This window comes from Telopea speciosissima, chromosome 6 (genome assembly GCF_018873765.1).
Source record: "Telopea speciosissima isolate NSW1024214 ecotype Mountain lineage chromosome 6, Tspe_v1, whole genome shotgun sequence".
Lineage (NCBI taxonomy): Eukaryota > Viridiplantae > Streptophyta > Magnoliopsida > Proteales > Proteaceae > Telopea > Telopea speciosissima.
In genome coordinates this window covers 47,183,283-47,205,180 of record NC_057921.1, presented here as the reverse complement: position 1 = coordinate 47,205,180, position 21,898 = coordinate 47,183,283, and the positions used below count along the sequence as shown (strand labels likewise).

General features: G+C 37.6%; 1 protein-coding gene across 1 annotated transcript in view; it reads left to right on the top strand.

Moving 5' to 3' along the window:
• The first annotated feature begins 310 nt into the window (after positions 1–310).
• The window catches only part of LOC122664672 (dolichyl-diphosphooligosaccharide--protein glycosyltransferase subunit STT3B), a 36,368-nt gene continuing 14,780 nt past the window's right edge, over positions 311–21,898 (top strand). The window contains exons 1-4 of the mRNA XM_043860606.1: positions 311–1,446; positions 7,180–7,716; positions 15,960–16,414; positions 18,461–18,583. Coding sequence (XP_043716541.1) covers positions 517–1,446; positions 7,180–7,716; positions 15,960–16,414; positions 18,461–18,583 — 2,045 coding nt within the window. The 5' untranslated portion in view covers positions 311–516. The remainder of the gene's footprint in view (positions 1,447–7,179; positions 7,717–15,959; positions 16,415–18,460; positions 18,584–21,898) is intronic.

Genomic DNA, 21,898 nt, shown 5'->3' with positions numbered 1-21,898 from the left:
TCAATCATTTTTACTGGAGGATTTTTACTGGAGGCTCATCCGTTCGTGCACAAAAGCGTAGGAGAGGCAAGCGGCAGTAGAGGATCTGGATCATGGATTTGTTTTTGATCTACGGTTACCGCTCCTGTGAAAATATGAATATTCCAATCCAACAATCTATATTCCTGCAATACTCCCTTGGTGGACCCCTTCACGTATACCTTCATCATTCTCCGGCAGAGCGGACTATTTGTTTTCCTCTAAAACCCTTGCAGAAAGGCCCTCTGTGGTTGTAGGCTTTACATGTTCTGATCACTTCGAAGACTCAATTTTTCCGAATTAAAACCAGCCAAGTTCTCATTTTCTTCTTCAATTCCGATCCACTTTTCCATAGAATCCTCGAAAAATCACATTCTTTGGTACCAGATTCGCCTACCATTTTGCAGATTCAATCACTTTTCCATGGATTTCCTGCAACTTTAATCGATTCTCGGAACACCTAGGGCTCCTACGTCTTTAAATTTAAGTCTTCTCTCCATGGGTGGAAAAACCGAATCTTTAAATGGTGTGAATTCGGGATCTGTTCAAACCTCAATGGAGACGGCTCAAATCGGTCTCAAACCCGATCTTTTCAACTTTTCTCTGAAATCTTTGAAACTGAAGACCAAGCAACAAGAGCTCCTGATTCGCGTCAGTGTTCTCGGCCTCATCTATGTCTTGGCGTTCATCACTAGGTTGTTCAGTGTTCTTCGTTATGAGAGTATGATCCATGAGTTTGATCCTTACTTCAATTATCGAACGACGGTTTTCCTTACTGAGAAGGGATTCTATGAGTTCTGGAACTGGTTTGATTCCGAGAGTTGGTATCCGTTAGGTCGGATCATAGGAGGGACGCTTTATCCCGGTCTCATGGTTACAGCTGCTTTTATTTACTGGGTTTTAAGGTTTTTGAGGTTTGCAGTCCATATTCGTGAGGTTTGTGTGTTAACTGCTCCGTTCTTTGCTTCAAACACAACTTTAGTAGCTTATTTCTTTGGGAAGGAGATTTGGGATTCCGGGGCTGGGCTTGTTGCAGCTGCATTGATTGCCATTTGCCCAGGTTACATCTCGAGATCTGTGGCTGGTTCATATGATAATGAAGGAGTTGCAATCTTTGCATTGCTGCTCACGTTTTATCTGTTTGTTAAGGCGGTAAATACAGGGTCCCTTGCTTGGGCTCTAGCTTCTGCTTTTGGGTACTTTTACATGGTTTCTGCATGGGGTGGCTATGTATTCATCATCAATTTAATCCCTCTTTACGTGTTAGTTCTTCTCATCACTGGGAGGTACTCGATGAGGTTGTATGTCGCATATAATTGCATGTATGTGCTTGGAATGCTGCTTGCAATGCAGATTAGGTTTGTTGGGTTTCAGCATGTACAGTCTGGGGAACATATGGCGGCAATGGGCGTGTTTTTCTTAATGCAGGTATTCTCTTTTTCCTATTTGTATTGGTTTTCTTGGACAGTTATACCATGTAGCTGATTGCATATGAAGCTTTCCCATCATGTATTTGGAATTTATTGACTTGTTTGAATTTCTTGATGTGGGATGTAATTTTAGTTGAACTTGCACTGCCAGTTTTGCTGTTACGGTGCAAATAATGCATATTGAATTTACATTTTAGTGATGCTTTATTTGGATTAAATGATTGGGAGCTCCTGTTGAGTTTTAAATGGGGTAATGGACTTTTTCTGCCATCGAGCCTTGATGTTGTGGAGTCTAGTGTGATTAGCTACTACGTGTTATTTTGCTTCTCCTTTATTCACTTTACATATGAGACGTCATATTATCTTTTATATATTTTTAGCTGGTACTGATGTTTTAATTCTTGGATAGTGGAATGTACCCATTATCGTTTTTTATTTTTTTATTTGTTTTGGGATGATTGAAATTCCACTTGTTTTAGCTGTAATACAATTATCTGTTTTAATTTGCTATTTCATGGAAGTTGTAAAGAGCAATCTTAAGGACCTCATTCCAAATTCTAATTCACTCACTGGCAGTGAGTCTGCAAAAAGAAAGCCTTTCTGTAGTCAACACCAACAGATTTGGGTGATTCTTCAAACTTTTGTGGAAATTTTTATGCGGTCAGTCATGTGACTTGGCTATTGGTTCTAGTGAGTGATATAGGAAGTGTGATTAATTGTTTCATATTTTCCTTTCTAGGCATGTCTGGACAGACATTTTTCTTCATGGACATACCTAAATACCTATTTGGCGAACTTAAGAAACACTTCATTTTTGCCATTAGATTAAACCTCCTAAATTAATGAAGTACAGTTTCAAATATGTATTCACATTTAGTATGTCATCTTCTGAGGTGCATTTACATTATATATTTTGGGAATTGTAATTTCCACTCCTTGGATTGGGTTTTCTAGATTTTGTTTCATGCGGGCATTGGTAAAACAGTTGTTTTCACTTTGAAATGAGATTAAAATGAGTTTGAAAAAAAGGTAACTGCAAGTTTATCCAATGGAAACAAAATAGGAAGAATATGTTATTGGAAACTTAGAACAAGGTGTAGAAGTATCATCACTAATTTCTGTGAAACTTCCTGTGATGGGGGTTAGGGATGGAGTTGGATGAAGCTCACCTTAGATCATCAAAAGGAATAGATAAAAAATAAGGGAGTCCTCCACTGCATATATTTAACTTTTAACCTTTGTTACTAAGGCGTTGCCTTAGGCCAGCACCTTGCTCCTCAGGTGAGAGGCACACCCGCTTGCATGGTTGCTATGTATTCCTGTCTTGATGCACTTCTGTACATCTTTTGTACATTTTCTTCTTGTGCAACTCTATGTTTGTTCAATAGTTGCAGCATTTAGGGTTTGATGTTGTTGAGTTGGTGAAGCATGCTCATGCTTTATGCTTTGTCTTCTATGGGGCCTATGGGTCATGGTTCTTTGGCAGGTCTATCCACTTTAGATTGGGTATTGTCGATATAGTCAAATTATCAATGACAAGGCAACTCTTAGCTGTTTATTTTGTCTATTGAGGATTAATGCAAATTTGGGGTCTAGGGTACATCAATTCTTGATGCCTAAAGGGCAGACAAATGTGATACATCGCTCATGTAAGTTTTAACTTGATAGAGGTGCAATTGAGATAGATTATGAGCTTTATATTCCTTCACAGGAGTGTGGGAAAACCAGAAATGTTTTTAAAGCTCATGGAGTTTTCAGAGAAAATTTTAAGAACTTGATGCTGGAAGTCAAGTGAGATTGCATGCCGCAATTGTCCATACTTCAGTGGATCGGAGAGGGTTATTCAAAATTACCTATTTGGTTTGGGTTTTGTTTTTGTTTAATGGTAAAGCTGTTCATTTGGGTAAACAGTTGCTTAGTTTAGTTCACTTTCGAATCAAAGATTCAATTCCTAGAAGTATTAGGAACTAGGAAGACTAGTATTTTTTTTTAAAGACTTGTTGGAAAGCTCTCAGATTGCTTAAATCTGATTTATATAAATAAAGTTATGTTTCGGTCAAACTTTATTTGGTGTGTGCGAATGTTGTTAAAATCACTCTAAATGAATATAAATTTTTTGACATCAAAACAGATGAATATTTTACAGCTTTTTTGGTTTTTAATTAAAAAAAAGCTCTCTTTTTTAGCAAGTTTTGTCTTATTAAGATTTATGGAATTTATAGATTTGAGAAAAACCTCAGCGTTTAAATGTTGAAAATTGCACCCACTGCTGAAAATCCAGTTTTTGTCCTTGAACTGGGGGGTTGACTTTTTATCCTTTTGGAATTTGATTTTTTAACTATTTTTATTGGATTCAAATAGGAGGTATTTGCTTATTTATGAATAATACTTTAAGTAAAAACATTTACTTAAATGATATTTGGCTTAGATAAGTGTTTGTCCTGGTTTCGAGCCCAGTTTTCCAAAAACAGTATACACTAATAACTTGGGTCAAACAGCGAGTACCATTTTGAGTGTTCTTTTTGCGAAACTAATGCATGGTTGTATTCAAAATGCCAAAACTAGGCAGCACAGCAAAAATCAGCGGAAAACCACAATTTCTGGACCTCAAAACCTTGGTTTCAAGTTGGCCTGGGATAAGTACCAGGTTTCGACTGAGATATGGTCGAAATCTGGTATATCTCGGTTTCTGGCTGATCGAAACTGGCCTCGGCACTGACACATATGGTATTCTAGACTCTGGAAAGGATATAAAAATGGAACACTAAGGAATTTGGAGATTGGTCTTGTATCAGACTGTATTTATCTGTCTTGATTGATATGACCCAATATGGTCAATACAGCTAGTTACATTACCATTTTAATGCAGAAGCTGGTGATAGGTACCTGCTAAAGTACCCCAAGAAGTAGAAAAGCCTGCTGCCAGATTCTGACTATTCCTGAAGCTTGCGGTTCTGGATTTTTCCAGATTTTCCAGAATTCCTATTTCCTAGTCTCTCTGGGAATCTTTGTCAGTCTGTTGTGGGGTCTGTTTTGGGTCCTATTTTACTTAATTGTTATTTGTTGTTTTAATCACACTGGATTAGGAACTTATAAGTCCTGTCCTGTTTTGGGTTCTGTTTTCTTTATTGTCATTAAGAAGTAAATCCGCAAGTGGGTATGTTTTTTTATGTTATTTTTTATTTCAGGGGCTTATGTGTAAAGACACATAAGCAGTTGTCAAACTTTAATTATTATATATATACTCTGTTGGCCGGTTAAATTAACTTCTCTTCCTACCAGTCTGCTCTTTTCTTCTTTTCTTCTTCTTCTTCTTCTTCTTCTTCTTGCACTCTTAAGTTGCTTGAATACTGGTTGTCATTGTGATTCTGTTACAATTATTTTAAGTTGTTTGATCAGATTAGCACTCTTTCTTGGCTCGTTGATTGGAAAATTTAAGAGTCAGTTTGGTTTATTTATTTTTCTTTTGTTTTCTTTTTTGAATAGGATTGACTTTACCACTCTCAATTCAATCATGATTCAGGCTTTACTCAATATAATAAATGTATGTAAGGGAATACAGCCTCCTTTTGATTTCAGCAATTAAAGACTTTAGTTTCTTCTGAAAAGTTGCTGCGGCTTCATTGGTGCTGCTGTGGTCAGTAGCAAGGCCTGGTCGATTCCTAATCTAGTTGGCTGTTACTGATAGATATTTAATCAATATTACTTTTTTTGATAGCCTAGGCAGTGGGCAATTCGTTTTTACATCTTGTATGTTCTTTGTATTTTTTCATTCATTTATTACATGTTTGATTTTTATTTATAACACGAAAGGCATTATGGTGGTTTTACTTAAGAGATTGCTTGTAAAAAGTTATATTTACTTAATAATGGGCATCTCATATTGACAATGATTTGATTACAGCCTGTTTGTACATAAGCATTAGAAAAGTAACGAAGATATATTGATATCAGTAATCATCTGCACCCATGGTTCTGTGGACAGAAAAAGCTAGTGTGTTTGTCCAGACATCACGATGTGGTTCAGGGTTCTACAAAGAATCTAGGAGCAACTTGAATGCTGGAACCACACTTAACGGACCAGGATCAGATTTAAAAGAATGAAGAAAATTGAGAAGTTTGACAAAATCCTGAATTTTAATGAGGTTTCAGAAAAATGGATTAATCTCAAACTTACCAAACACTAACCAAGCGGTGTATTTAAAAGTAAATAGTTTGGAAATTTCAGAAGTTAAAAGAGGAATTGGACAGTACAGTGAACAGGGTGTAAGAAAGGCTAAATTGCTACTGTAAAGATGCCAAAATCTGATCCAGATTGACTAATAGGTAAAACTGTAGGGAAGGTATATCACAGATCTATAGGCTCAATCTGAACCAGAGCTTGCACCCCAAAAAAAGAAAATCTGAACCAGAAAATAGTATTTTAATAAGGATACAAATGGTACAATGGGTCTGCTGTGTGAAAAAACCCTAAACAGGGTATAGAATCATCATCATCATCAGCAGCAGCAGCATAGCCTTGTCCCAACTAAATGGGGTCGACACAGAGTACAGAATCAAGTTCTATAATTCAAGGTTTAGAAATCTGGAAAGCAACCTCAGAATTCAATAGATATTGCCAACAGAATCTTAAATATCAAATCTGGGAAGAATCAGAACTAGAATGAGGAAGATATGTTCAAATCAAGCCAACTGAAACTTGAACCAAAACAGGGGATACACCTAGTGTCAGAATAAGAAGAAGAAGAAAGGATCACGCCTGGGAGGAATAATTCAGATCTTACATTAGCCCGGAAGGAGAGAGAAAAACCAGTTGGCCAGGTCTATCATCTTTCAAGCAACAAGGATATAAAATCAATAAAATTTCATTCAATAATTTAACTTGATCGCTTGATGGGGGTATCATAGCGAATTTTTATAGAGTAACTTTTCGGATCCTATAAGGACTCTCAATTGCCAAATCTAGACATACTATTACTTGGACTAACAGACTACTACTCAAAACTCTTCTGAATCTATCAACCGCTAATGGAACCCAAATAAATACATCTTAAATTTACAATTAGAACCCTCAAAATATTTCCTAATGACTAAACTAACCCTGCCCAAACAGATAGCCTCTTTTGGACTTGAATAATGCACCCCTGGATAGGTTCTTTGGCTGGACTGCCAAAGTGGCTCATACATGTCCAGCCAAGCCATTGCTGATGCATCACATCCACTTGGGGGTTTGCTGACATGCATGGAAGTGGGATTTAGCTTCCATTTAACTCATCACTGTTGCTGCTTCCATTTAACTCTTCTCTGTTCTTCAAAGTTCTTTGACCCAATTTGGTAATTCTATCGACATAATTGATCACATTCTTTGGTTATTGAAAAATGGTGGATCATTCAGAGATAGTTAATAGATGGGATGTAAATGTTTCAGTTCTTTTCTATTTAATGTACAATACCTTGTCAGCCAGCCTTGCTTATGGGTTCAAGCATCGTGGGCACTACTGTCCATGCAAAGGCTTCATAAGTTACATACATCCAGCTCAGGTTGTACTGTTATTAACTATAGTCTGGTGTCTTCCTGTAAAGATGAATAGCAGAATGGGTACTGTTTTTGTTGAAAAATTATAGTTGGCAATTTGGCATCTTGATCATCCTTTGATAGCTGAGTCAAGCATTTAATATTGACATGAGATCTAATTAATGATGAAATCTAATCAATGATTTTTTTTTGCAGGTGTTTTACTTCTTAGATTGGGTTAAGCACCTGCTAAGTGATAAGCAATTGTTCCAAGCCTTCTTAAGAATTACTGTGACTTGTGCAGTAGGAGTGGGTTCTCTTGCTCTTGGAGTTGGCATGGCATCTGGGTATATCTCTCCATGGACTGGCCGTTTTTACTCTCTACTTGATCCAACATATGCAAAGGATCACATTCCAATTATTGCATCCGTCTCCGAGCATCAGCCAACAGCGTGGTCATCTTTCATGTTTGACTTCCATATCCTTCTTTTCCTTTTTCCTGCGGGCCTGTACTTCTGTTTCAAGCGCTTGTCCGATGCTACAATATTTGTAGTAATGTATGGCCTCACAAGCATGTATTTTGCTGGTGTAATGGTTCGGCTTATTCTTGTTGCCACACCTGCAGTATGTCTTATCAGTGCTATTGCAGTATCTGCCACAATCAAGAATTTGACTTCTTTGATACGGACAAAGAGTAAGGTTCCGCATGGTGCTTCTGCCAAAGGAACCACTAGTTCGAAGGCTTCTTCTAAGGTGCCGACTTGCATATCTATTACTTGGAGTTATTTCTTCACACATGTCTTTCTTTATTTATGCCGTCTACTTATTCTTAAGTTGTCCTAATGAAAGCTATCTACTGTCAGAACTTCAGTAGTATTGTTCAAGTTCCTTATTATCTCTGTCCACTTAATTTTAATGTTCTTGCTAATATCCTTATGGTTTAAGAGCTTTCATTTTAGAGTGTCTTCCCCCCCCCCCCCCCTCTTTCATTTCTTGGCAGTTGATGCCTTTTGTCTGGGCAATAAGCTTATTTCTTGGTTGCATGCTTGTCAAAGAAACCCTAATAAGTATGCAACTTTTTATAATTTTTCGATACAATATAAAAATTAGACAAATTGTGAGCGATTGAAAATTAAATTTCATGCAAGAACCAAAATTAAACCTATTTTAAAAAATGTATGAATTCCTTGAAATCCAAAAAACCGAAATTTACAATATATATAATTTTCTAAGTTTCCATAATTAAAAAAAATATTAAATTTTTTAAAATTCGGTGCATTTCATCCAAAGCCATACATCTCATCCTCCACACAGTTTTCATTAAAATTTCAACCCATTTTCTTATAATTCCACATATTTCCGCTTCTTTTTTTTTCATTTCCCCTCCCCCCCCAAAAAAAGGAAAAAAATTAAAATACAAAAAAAGAAAAAAAAACTTAAAATTCGAATGGATCATAGATCTCATCTTCCTCATTAACATATAATTAATACAACAACAACAACAACCATAACCTTATCCCAACTAAATTGGGTCGGCTACATGGATCCGAAGAGGCCGTGACAGTAATAGAAATAAGAGAAGTAGAAGGGAGTAAAAAACAGAAAAAAAAAAAAGAAAAAAGGTAAAAAGGAGTCGGCGTGGTCATACTAGGATCGAGCCCTACCACATGTATATCCTTTCTTACTACTTCTTCAATAGTCATTTTAGCCTGCCCCTACCTCTTTTAGCTCCTTCAAACTAAATCTGATCACTCCTCCTTACCGATGCATCCATGGGTCTCCAGTGGACATGATCATAGCACCTCAAGCGGCTCTCACGGAACTTGTCCTGTATTGGTGCAACTCCCAATTTGGTTCTAATACAATCATTCCTTATTTTATCTCTCTTGGTCTTGCCACACATCCTCCTCAACATCCTCATCTCCCCTACACTCATCTTATCTATATTACTCGTCTTAACAGCCAACATTCTACCTCATATATCATCGCTAGTCTTATTATTGCCCTGTAGAATTTTCCCTTAAGCTTAATAGGCATGCGTTTGTCACATAAAACTCTTGATGCACCTCTCCACTTCATCCATCCCACTTTAATTCTATGGGAAACATCATCCTCCATATCACCCTCTTTGTTAATGGTTGACCCCAGGTATCTAAAGTATTCACTTGGTGGTATCTCTTGCTCCTCAAGTGTCACCACTTCATCACCTCTCCTGGTTTGGCTGAAGTTACACATCATATATTCTGTCTTTATTCTGCTTGACTTAAAACCTCTTGATTCCAAGCATGATCTCCATAACTCTAGCTTCGCGTTAATCCCTTCCACTGTTTTGTCTATCAAAACAATATTATCAGCGAAAAGCATACACCGAGGGACCTCATCTTGGATATGCCTGGTTAAATCATCCATAATGAGTGCAAACAGATAAGGGCTTAGAACTGATCCTTGATGTAACCCAATTGTAATTTGGAATTCACTACTTTGGCCCTCTGTAGTTCTGACATTTGTCACCACACCCTCATACATGTCCTTAATTATATCCACATAGTTACTTGAGCTCCTTCTCTTCCCTAGGACATGCCAAATGAGTTCTCTAGGAACTCTATCATAGGCCTTTTCTAGGTCGATGAAGACCATATAGAGGTTCCTTTTGTAAGCTCTAAAAATTTCCATAAGCCTCTTTAGAAGGTAAATAGCTTCTGTTGTGGATCTCCCTGGCATAAAACCAAATTGATTCTCTGATATATTTGTTTCTCTTCTTAAGTGGGCTTCAATGATTTTCTCCCAGAATTTCATGGTATGACTCTTTAGTTTAATGCCTTTATAGTTATTGCAGTTCTGGATATCACTTTTGTTCTTATAAATTAGAACTACAGTACTTCTCCTCCAATCATCTGGCATTTTCTTTGTACTCAAAATCTTGTTAAATAGCTTGGTTAGCCAAGACACCCCCGTACTCCTAAGCTCTTCCATACTTCAATTGGGATCTCATCCGATCCCGGGGTTTTGCCTACCTTCATCTTTTTTAGGGCCTCTTTAACTTCGGCCTCACCAACTTGTTGTAGAAGTCCATGACGTGTGTTGGCTTCAAAACTATTCCTCTCCACTTCCGAATCCATCCCATCAGTCAAGGTATCTCCATTTAGTAGATTGTAAAAATATTCACCTCATCTCTCCAAAATGTTTGCGTTCCGTATTAGTACTCTACCATCCTTGCTCTAATGCATCTAATATGGTCCAAATCTCTGCTCTTCCTTTCTCTTATTTTAGCTATTCGATAGATCGCATTTTTCCTTTCCTTTGTATTAAGTTTTTCATAAAAGTCATCATATTTCTTCGCTCTTGCTTTCCCCACAATCTTCCGAGCTTCTTTTCTGGATGTATAATATCTCATTTTATCCTTTGCCTTGTTAGTCCTTCGCCAGGTCTTAAAACAAACTTTCTTAGTCTTAATGGCTGCTTGGACTTCGTCATCCCACCACCAAGTCTCTCCAAAACTCAGACCTGAACCCTTGGAAACCCCTAGGACTTCCTTAGTAACCTTCTTAATACAATTTATCATCTCAATCCACAGCTCGTTGGTAGCGCTCTCAAAATCCCACCTTCCTTGTAAAGTCACTTTATCGGTAAATGACTCTAGGAGAGCTCCTTGTAGTCGCCCCCATCTTATCTTAGGGCAAACTTGTTCCACCTTCTTACGTTGCCTCGTATCGAGGTACATATCCAAGACCATCAGTCTATGTTGGGTGGTTAAGCTCTCTCCTGGTATAACCTTACAATCCTTACATAATAGTCTGTCAGACCTTCTAGTAAGGAAGAGATCTATTTGGCTTGCATGTTGCCCACTCTTGTAGGTAATTAAAGGTTCATCTTTCTTTTTAAAAGAGGTATTTGCAATGCATAGATCAAACTCTATCGCAAAGTCTAGCACTGAGATCCCCTCTTCATTCCTCTCCCCAACTACATATCCTCTGTGAACCTCATCATAGCCTCTACTATCTCTGCCCACATGTCCTTGTTAAGGTTCCCTCCAATAATAATTTTCTCTCCTTGACCAAAAGCTTGCACTAAACCATCCATGTGTTTCCAGAATTGTAATTTAACACTCTCATCTAATCCTGCCTGGGGCGCGTACGCGCTAACTATATCTATAACCTCGTTGTCTAGCACCAGCTTGATAGATAGGAACCTATCCCCAAATCTTTTAACGTCCACAACTTTGTTCTTGAGGTTTTTGTCCACAACTATGCCCACTCTACCTCTCCCGCTTTTGTTTCCCAAGTACCATAGTTTGAAGTCATCTAGTGCCTTGGCTTTTTGACCCTTCTTCTTCTCATAACATCATCAGCTCCAAACTCTTACCCATCAAAGATCTGATGTTCCAGGATGCAAATCCAATCTTACGCTTACAAACAAGATTAGTATTAAAGGACATGGTAAACGGAAAGGTAAGGGATAATCAAGACAAAATATAAAAATAATCAACACAAAATAATAGGATCCATGCAAGGGATTGGCTGGGTATAGTATAGTGCCAGCTGCCTACCTGACGCACCGATATAGGGTGAATACTATAGAATATATAGATGTAATATAAAAGTGTGTTAAGAGGTTACTTAATAAATTAGAACAAGAAGAGGTAATGCAATACAGAGGTATGATACTGTATTAGAAAATTAAGCAAGTAGAGATAATGCAATGCAAGGGTAATGCAATACAGAGGTAAAATACTGTAATAAAATTTAAGCAAGTAGAGATGATGCACTACAAGCATAGAGTTTTATTTTACTTTGCAAAAAGAAAGGCAAACTCCAAAAAGACCCAACCGCAATAAAACAGAGACTGTATACAAATCAAACTATAAAATAATAAACTTGCTACAATTCCAGAGGGGTTTGACCGTATGAGGGTTGAGAGTGGTGAGAGTTTGTGTAAAATTTTCACAAATTACAGATAGGGACAACTTTTTTTGTCCTCAGGTAAGAGATTTACAAAGGCAAGGTTAGTATTTGTGCAAAAACTGAGAGAGATAGAGAGAATTACCCAAACTGTGTGCTTCTCCAATTGAACTTAAGAAAAAATATGTAATAAAAAATAAAATAAAATTCCACCGACAGCAAGAATAGCAGCACAGTGAGAGCGTGAGCGGGATGGGAGGTGTAATCAATCAGAGCCTTCGTTAGGGCTGGAGAACTTCAACATTCTCGAGGTCGCTAGGTTGTGGAGATAAATTGTGGGTTTGGAGAAGAGGAAATCGAAGATATGGGGTAGTGAAAATCAGAGATAGTAGAAATAGTCGAGAGTAGGGGGAAGAAAGAAATTATCGGGTTATAGAGATCAGCGGGGGTAGAGAGATATAATCGGGGGTGGGTGAATTAATCTGCACAATAACAATGCATATATCACAGAAAAATCAAAATTTCGTAGAAAAAAAACCATTCTTGGTTTTGGGGAAAAATTAGAAAATTATTGCACAAATCCATGCAAAATTACGCATTTGATGCTTGCATATGGGTCATTTTTTGGCCTATGATCTGATCCTTAACAAAAAATAAAAAACCATGATTTCTGCAGAAAAAAAAAATCGATGGATTTGGAAACTTACGTCAAGTTGCTCAATGCCTCTTTAACCCCAGATTTCTCGCAGTTTGATCCCAGTAACTAAGATTTGATCCTTCTATTAGAGTCATTTTTCAACTGTGATTGGTTTTCCAAGCTGAGATCTAAGTAAATATGAGATTCAAAGACTCTTTCTGCTGTCTTGGTTTTTCCTTTCTAACGTTTTTTGTGTGTGTATGTTGAAGTTTTATCGTATCAGCTGTCTTGACTATTGATGCAGCTTTATCACCAAACTGGGCTTCTTTGCTTAGGAATAAGTCTAGGGTTGGGTTATATACATGTTGGGCCTTTGATCCCATAGATTTTCTATGTAATAGGCCACTTTTATGAGCCTAAAATATGGGTAATAAGGTTGCATACGAGATTAGCTGTTTTAGTTCCATACTTAGTTTTATTTTGGTGTTTTTGTTCTTAAATTAAACCGGTTCAATCAGTGGTTCAATTTAAGTGATTTTAATAGTTTTTCTTTTAAGTGTTTAGTTGGGCTGGATTAGGACTCTGTTTTGAGTCTATTTCAGTTTAGGTTAGTAGGTTACCTAATAGGTTAAGGATTGAGTTAGGCCTTTCCTTTTTAGTTTAGGAGTCTATTTTGGAGTCTGTTATATAAGGTTGTAAGGGGTGTAAGTATTGAACATGAATTTTGATATTAATGAAAAACTTTTTGCTGCTCTTCTTCTCCATTGAAGATTTTTGTCTTGTGTTTGATCAAGTCTGATGGGTTCAATGTTTGATCCGATCAACACCTTGCGGTGGGAAGCCCGGGTGGTTCGGATCAACACCTTGCGGGTGGTTCGTTTGAAGGTATCGCTGATTGACACCTTGCGGTGCAAAGCCCAGGTGGTTCTTTTGAAGTTCTCATTCAAGTTCTGGTTTTTATTCAAGATCTACAATCAAACAAGCTGCTGCCTAGAAAATTCTGCAACAACAGTGAGTTTAAATCATCCCAACCCCGACCATTTTTCTTCTAATCCTCTCACGGTCCAAACCATAACCCTAACCCTAACTTTGCTGCCGATTCATTCCAACCTACTTCCATCCATCAAAACTTAACGTAACCTTCACTTGAAGACTCCCCAACATCAACTTGACCTAACCCTACCTTCAAACCCTAGAATTTTGATCTATCCGATTTACTGTTCAGATCAGATCCTAGTTATTTGGCTCCTAGTTTGACTAGTTAAACCCAGGACTACATTAACTGTATTGGGTCGTATTGACCCACCTTGGGTCGTTTTGACCGATACAGGTTGAGATGGGGCAATATGCTGGATTTTTTTTTCCTGTACCGTTTTTGTGGGGTATCACATCGAGTACACATCAGTCTGATATGTCTTGAATCTTGATACTAAATACCATGCACGTGCCTAATCCAAACCATATACTATCTACCCAATGGTCAGAATTACCACATTATCATTCCACAAGAGATAAGATGCAGCTCATCAAAGCTGGCCATTCAAATTTGTCTTACCCTATTAATAAAAAGTAGACAATTGCAAATAGACCTTTAGGATTTTAGATTTCTTCAATTCCTTCTGCTAATCTAGCCCATTAACCCTTGTCAATCGGCTTCATTGGAAAAATTCTTGAGTTCTCTCAAGGAGGATAACTGTGGCTTAACTTCATCCTGTAACATTGGGAAAAAGATTATTCTGTCCTGGCTGTTTGATTTTTCCCTTGCTATGAGCAATCTTCTGATGCTTGTTTGAGTTTTGATATCCTCATGCTTATTTTCATGAATTTTTCCCCTTCACTGTCTTGAACTTCATTTTTTCTCTGAAGCCCACTCAAGCGGCCATGGCCATGCTTAGGTGATACTCATCTTGGCAAGGCTAACCAGGTGAGCAAATAGGCACCCTTAAGATGTCATCTTCGCCAGACAACCACCTAGCCCTAGAGAATTTCTTATGCTCCTGTGGCATTTCATTTATTCTGATGTACGTGTGTCTTACACTATTATTTTCTATTTGTCATGCATAAATGAAAAAGTATGTTAGATGTTCTTTCACAAGATTTTCTTTGTTCATCAAATGTGTGTTCTGTAGACATGTGTTACACCATATCAATTATCAAATATGTTAAAAACTTGAGACGAATCATTAGAACAAGGTTATTGTTTGAGTGATAAGATTGCCATGTATCAATCAACATATCGGGGAAGTGGCTGGGATCACCAGCCAAATTTGGCATGCCAAGCACTTTGGTGTCAGAGATACTTAAGCTTCACCAGGGTGACTACCTATGTAAACTAGGCTTCCAAGGCTTCCAAGGCTTTGACAACAGTGTCAAACATCACTATTTTCCTTCCATCTTTTCTAATCCTGTAACCCTAATTGATTTCACCCCTTTGACATCTATTTATGATGCTCTTTTATTTCAGTCTCGAATTCTTAAGTTAAAATCCTAATTGGTTTAACCCTTGACTTCTATACATGCTCCTTGCTTGTGTTATGTAATTGCTCCCCTCTGTTATAGCCATTACCCAATCCTTTATTTTATTTGGATCTGCTAATCAGAGGATGAGGTTTTCCCCTGCCTTTCTTACATCAGTACTTCGTCCACTTCTGTTATGCTAAGTTTTTTTGGCAAGAAATGAGGAGATCTTAACGGCTAACATACACACTGCCCTGAATCAAATAGGATGCTCCTAAGATATCTTAACTGCTATAAAGTTTTTTTCTGGGGAATGAATAAAAAAATCATTACCAAAGAAAGAGAAGAGGGGAGAGGGGAGAGGAGAGAGATAAACCAAACACCATACAACTTACAAGATCGTCGTCTATAAATATACACATTTGATAGGTGGTCTGAAACTTCCATAGACAAGCCTTTTACTACAATGCCCTATTACATTCTTTGCATGAGTTCAGGTAATGCTTCAACTTCTATGTTAAGGGGAGATGACAAGAGGGACCTTCCTGTTGACTACCTCTGCTTGCTGTTAGGGATAAAGGACCTGCTAAATGTTGATGAGAGGGTGTAGCAAATGATGAGAAAATTAGTTTAGTATTAAAAAATTGCTTAGTTGCTTGGATTCATAGTTAAGTTATTCTTATTTTAGAGAGATTTCTTTTTGTAACCCTCTACCTTAGAAATATACATGTTTGCTGAGAAATATTGCTATATAATTTTCCGTATAATCGCAAGCTGTATTCAAACCCAAAACTTCAAGGTTGCATGCATAACACCATCTGCTTGAATTTTGTTCTGGCATTGTGATTAATTACAAATGGAACTTGTTTACGTTTTTGTCTGGTGTCTTGTCTGATCATCTTGAATTTACAGAAATTATAAATAAATCCTGTCATTCTGTCATTTGTATAGTTCTACTGAAATTTCTGGGATAAGACTGTGTCTCACATTTCTTGAATGAACAGGCTTCACTTGATCAGTCATTGCCTTTCCAAAAAAATGGTGCTATTGCTCTACTTGTAGGAGCGTTTTATTTGCTCAGCAGATATGCAATCCATTGCACCTGGGTCACATCAGAGGCATACTCTTCTCCATCAATTGTCTTGGCTGCAAGAGGTGCCCATGGTGGAAGAGTTATTTTTGATGATTACCGTGAGGCATACTTTTGGCTCCGCCAGAATACTCCTCCAGATGCCAAAGTGATGTCCTGGTGGGATTATGGGTATCAGATCACTGCCATGGGAAACAGAACAGTTATTGTTGACAACAACACATGGAATAATACACACATTGCTACTGTAGGACGGGCAATGTCATCTTATGAAGACGAGGCTTATGAGATAATGAGATCCCTAGACGTGGATTATGTATTAGTAGTATTCGGAGGTGTTACTGGCTACTCTTCAGATGATATTAACAAGTAAGCATTGAAATTATTTTGACAATTGGAATGCAGCTACAGATTTACAGTCAAAGAATACCATTTGCTAACTGATATGATATTCTCAGTGGCTACTTCCACTTTTTGTTATCTCGTTAGTGATTCAGGTGCATCTTTATTATTGTTTTGTTTCTAGCTGCTTCTAGTTGTCAAGGCATCGTGACAACTATGATTTCTAGTTGACTGTGATTTAATCTTTATAGTAAGTATGACTGTATGAGATTCATATTAACAGTAAGTAAGATTGTTTACTAGTTTTAGTAAATCTGTGTTTCTTATTAGTTGTCACATATTGTAATTGGTTTTACTGTCTCGAGTCTGTTTCCTACTAGGAGTTCTATCCTAAATTGTTTTATTTTTACCCCTTTAAGAATTAGGATTTATTCATTTGGTGTTAAGTTTTTTTACCTTAAGTTTAAGTAGGTTTGATCAGTTAAACGGTTTAAGTCTATTTTCAATTGTGAACAGATTAACAAATTGAGTTTGAGTATACCAGGCCATGGGAATTGTAAAACAGTTTACATTTATGAAAATCAATATTTGAAGCCGGTGGGTATATGGTGTGGCCAGGGTTTTTTTATTAGTTCTTGCTGCTGTTTGGCTATTGCTTCGTGCTATTACTGCTAACATTGCTCTGTTAGTGCTTAGTCTGTCTATAGGTTATATTTTAAACTCAGGTGTTTCATACATATATTAACTGTTTTATTTATCTGAGTTGAATTACTAGCTGGTTAGCTTTGTTTGGTGAAACCTCATTGATTCTTTTTTTTAAGTTCTTGACCTTTGGTTTCTGATTCTTTAATTTTCAAGTTTTATTTAATTGTTGTATCACTTTTGTATTTTCATTTTGTTGTTGGCATTGTTTTATTGAATTTCATTAATTCATACTCATTCTTTTGCTGGCCGATTAAATGATCTGTTGAAGGCTTGGCTCCTCTCTTGTGAAAATTATCTCCAACCCAACTACCAATTTGGATCTTCTGCTGCCGGGCAGCCATGCGGCCTCACACAGGCAGGGCGTGGACCCCACCTGGGCAGGGTGCTCTGGCAGTGGGTGGGGTGGTCATTTCGCCCCTGCCTGTGTGAGACTGCACGCCGGCCACACTGCTGCCCGGCAGCAGAGGATCACGATCCCCCTATCACTCCAAGGCTTTGAGAAGATCTCTCTTGCCCTGTCCCCATGGTGTGGAACTCATTTTTTTTTACGCTTCAAATTTGGTTTGGCCTGGGGTTGATTTGTGTAGTTTTGCTTGTAATTATTCACCCGCGCCAGACGATTCGGATGCCCAGGGGGCCCTCTTTGAGAACTGGGTGTTCAACCCCTTCGATGAAGGAATCTCTCCAATCTGCTCCGAAAACGTCTGGGGAGCACCTCCACTGCCAAGGTCCCCCTCTCCCCCCTGCAATTCCAACGAACTGTTCGCAGCTTTTATTGCGCAGGGCCTGAGGGGCGCCTCTTCATCCAAAGCTGTGGCTGACCTGGCCCCAGTGGATAAGGGTCCGTCTTCTCAAACAGAGGACACAGACCGGCAGTTTGACAAGCCGCTGATTTCAGACCTCCAACGGAGGGAGGAGCTGGATTTGCGTCTATCTGCTCATGTGAATGCAGGGAATGCAGGAAAAACTACTTTCGCAAACAAGGAAGCCCTATTCTCTTTTCTCAACCCTATATTTTTCTCTCTAGAATTTACTCATTTTCTAATTTCTGTCTCAAGTCTTAACTCCACCTGGCATTTGAATCTCTTCTTAATATAATTATCTTGTTCGACCTTCTTTTATTGAGGATCTATTTATTTCCTGGCCCTACATCTCATAGAATTAGGGTGTTCCGTTCCTTGTCACAGAAATTAGTATTGATTATTATTTCAACTACGCTATAATTTCTGTATTTCACCTTAATTTTTTAAGAATTTCAAGTATTGTGTTTAAAGTGGTGAAAAATTCTTGGAAGATGACGTAGCCCCTTCTTATTGTTTGTCATTAATCCATTCTCCTCTGTCATTGATGCCTTTTTTGTTTCATCAGATTCTTATGGATGGTGCGGATTGGAGGTGGAGTTTTTCCTGTCATTAAAGAACCTGATTACCTTGTTAATGGCGAGTACCGTGTTGACAAAGGTGCAGCACCCAAGATGCTCAACTGTCTCATGTAAGTTTTTGGCTTAGAAGAATTTTCTCTTTTTAGTAATGAAAGGTGGTCTGCTCCCTTATGTTTTGGTATGGTGAGCATAGTCTTACTTCTTCTCTTGATAATTCTCATTGTTATTCAACCAAAAAAAAGAGAGAGGAAAAAGGTACTTGGTATTCTTTGCAGTTAAGTCCCACTGATTCAGACAATGAATCCTATGATTCAAAGTGAATCAGTGCCCCGGTAATTCAGACCCCTCGCCCCGGCTGACTCGTTTAGAAGAAACCTTTGAACCTGTATCAGTCTTTGAATTGGTCTGATTCAGTTGATTCTTACGATTCTTACAGATTACAATGAAGCCCCTCATTGAGTTGATTCATTTGAGACATGTCAAACTCAGTTGCAGAATGTCTTCTTTTTAGCTTCCTTCACCCTTCTTGAACTCATCTGACCATTCTCTAAGGGATCTGGAAACCCTTTTTGGTTCTTTGGTTTCCTATGAGCAAAACTTAAGGATTCTGGAGTTTTACTTGTTTACAAATCAATGAGAATTTCAAATAGTGTTGGTATAGATGGATTAGCTTCCAAATTGTCAGTACTTGATTTTGAGTTAGTTCTGATGCATTAATTTAGATGGCTAGTAACTTCCTTCTTTATTTTAGATTATTCTGTATTTTCCCTATTTTGGAGAATCCTTATTAATCCTTTCACAATGCGACTCCTAATTAAATTCAATTAGACCTCATTGAGAACTGAGATTCTATTATTAGATTCATTATTAACAACTATGATCATAGTATTACCAGGGGAGCAAAACTATCTATATTAGTAGGGGAAAAGGGGGAAAAAAACTATGTATATAGTGGTAGTGTGACAAAGTCACTGTTTCTCTTTTCAAAATAATCTTTCAATATTTGCAAATACTAGATTTGGTATGTGCTTGGCATATAATTATTCATAGGTTGTTAGAAACAAAAATTCTTTGGGAGGTAAGAAACCTATTTCCCATTGGACGAAAAAATATACGAAATCTTATACCTATAAATAGGCATTACAAACTTAGTACAGACCTGATCTTATTATTAAACATAGTTATCAATGCGGGAAGGCGACCATGGCGTTTTAGAGGGTAAAAAATCAAGGCGACACCACCATGGCGGCAAGGCGTCCAAGGCGACCAAGGAGCCCGCCAAGGCGACGCCTTGATAACTATGTTATTAAACAAGTACAAAATCTCCTAAACCCTACTAATTAATTGGGGTTGAGTTTATCATGCAATCAGGTAAGTAGGTATGAGCACCCTGAATGGGAAAGATAAGCTGTCTTATGAAAAGAAATTTTGAGTTATCTTTTGGCAAAAGGTTTCATGCACGGCTGTGCACCATTCACGGTCAAGCACTGACCTTTGCCATTGGACAAGAAGGGGTTCAAATTGACCAACCCCCCCTCCCCTTTTGACGCATCGTCATCTGACCTGCCCAATGTGGCAGTGCATGAAAACCCTCCCCATATTATATAAAAGAATTTATGCATAAAATAGATTCAACATTAATTATTATATTTCATATCCTAGGATCAACCACATGTAAACTCAATTTGTATTATAGATATATGATGTAAATAGTATCATAATTATAGAGTTTTGCTCGAACTTTAGCACTTATGTTGCAGGTTTGGGGTAATTTGGCCAATTCATAGTAATTGATAATCCCATTTGTAGCATAATAGTTACAGTGACTAGGCAACTCAAGGCATTGGAAGCCACCTAGGCCGTCAATATGTTATATAACAATGGTAATTTTATATAATTATGCTTATATGCAACATAGAAGCCATATCAATGCAATATGATATAATTATGTTTGTAATGACTTACTATGAGAAAACCAACATATAATAAACAATGCATAGGATATAATATAAGCATAATAAACATATATCAACGTAAACTTGTTAAGTGTTAACAAGGCGTGCTATTGCCTTAGACCCAGGACACCTAGGCACCGCCTTGACAACTATGATTTGTAAACATATTAGTGCTCAACGAAAATTTACCTAGAAGACCACAAATTTTGTTTTTCTTTTGAAAGTATATACTTGACAAAGTAGAAGTTTATGGATGATTTGGACATTTCAAAATGAGTGCCCATACCATGAATTCCCTGTTGATACAAGAGATAATGTCTATATGTTTATATTATTATTTTCCATTTCATTCTCAAAGCATTTATTATTTTGGGGAGCTGGCTTCCAGTATGACATACTCGAAACCCATCCCATTAGTTGTCACATCATTATTTATTCAATGGTCACTTTCAAACCATTCTAATGTTCCCTTCTGCATGGAAGTGAGTTCAACTTGTTCTCAACTGAGACCTTTGAAAAATAAAGGGGAAATGCCTATGCATGGCGAACCTTATGTCTGAGATAGGCCATCAAATTTTACAAGTCTGTCAAGGGGGGGTCTCAAATCTATCCAAAGGTCAAGTTGCCAAATCAACAGTCCACATGGCCTAAAGTGGCAGTCATGATGGAAAGGGTTCCTAATATAAGAGTGGTGGAACCTATTTCCCATACCATTTACCTTCATATAATATAAGTTTAGGTGATCTTTGTCATAAGCAGTAAATGACCAGATGCATTTTAAAACCTAATAATGGGGTAGACGAACTTTCATTAGAGGGTACTAAAGTTATAAATCTAAACTTAAAAAAATGGTGAAAAAATAACGACTGAAAGAGTAATTCAGTCACTTGGACATTTGTATTTGAATCTCAAGAGGAGACCACTATCAGATATATTCTCTCAGGGAAAAAAAACCTTTTGCTACAGTTTAATGAAAAAGGTTAAGGTCAAATTACTTTGTATTTGTTCGGGATGACCAAAAATCATTTAAAACAGAATAATGAGGTACATATAATTACTTGCATATGGGAGATGATTTTCTGGTCTTGCAGTCCACATAACCAAGCCATGGTCGGGTGCCTATTTTTGCCACATGGTAGATCGGATTGGGCTGAAATTTTGTGGACAGGTAGACCGCAAGGTCCCTGCTACATGTGTTTGAGCTCTAACAGAGTTGGAAATGTGGTAAAACCGATCATTAAAATTTTAGAAATTTGACATTGGTGCAAGGGACTACCTGGGGGTGCATAGACACACACGGGTAGCTATGGCATTACATGGGAGTAAATGACTGGATTTGCGTCTTAAATTTGACCTATGGTCTATCCAAACCTTCTCCTAGGTATCCAAAGGTCAGATTTTTCATTTGAATAATACGATGATAATAATAATGAGATACATTAAAGTATACTACAGCGATAGAAACGTTAA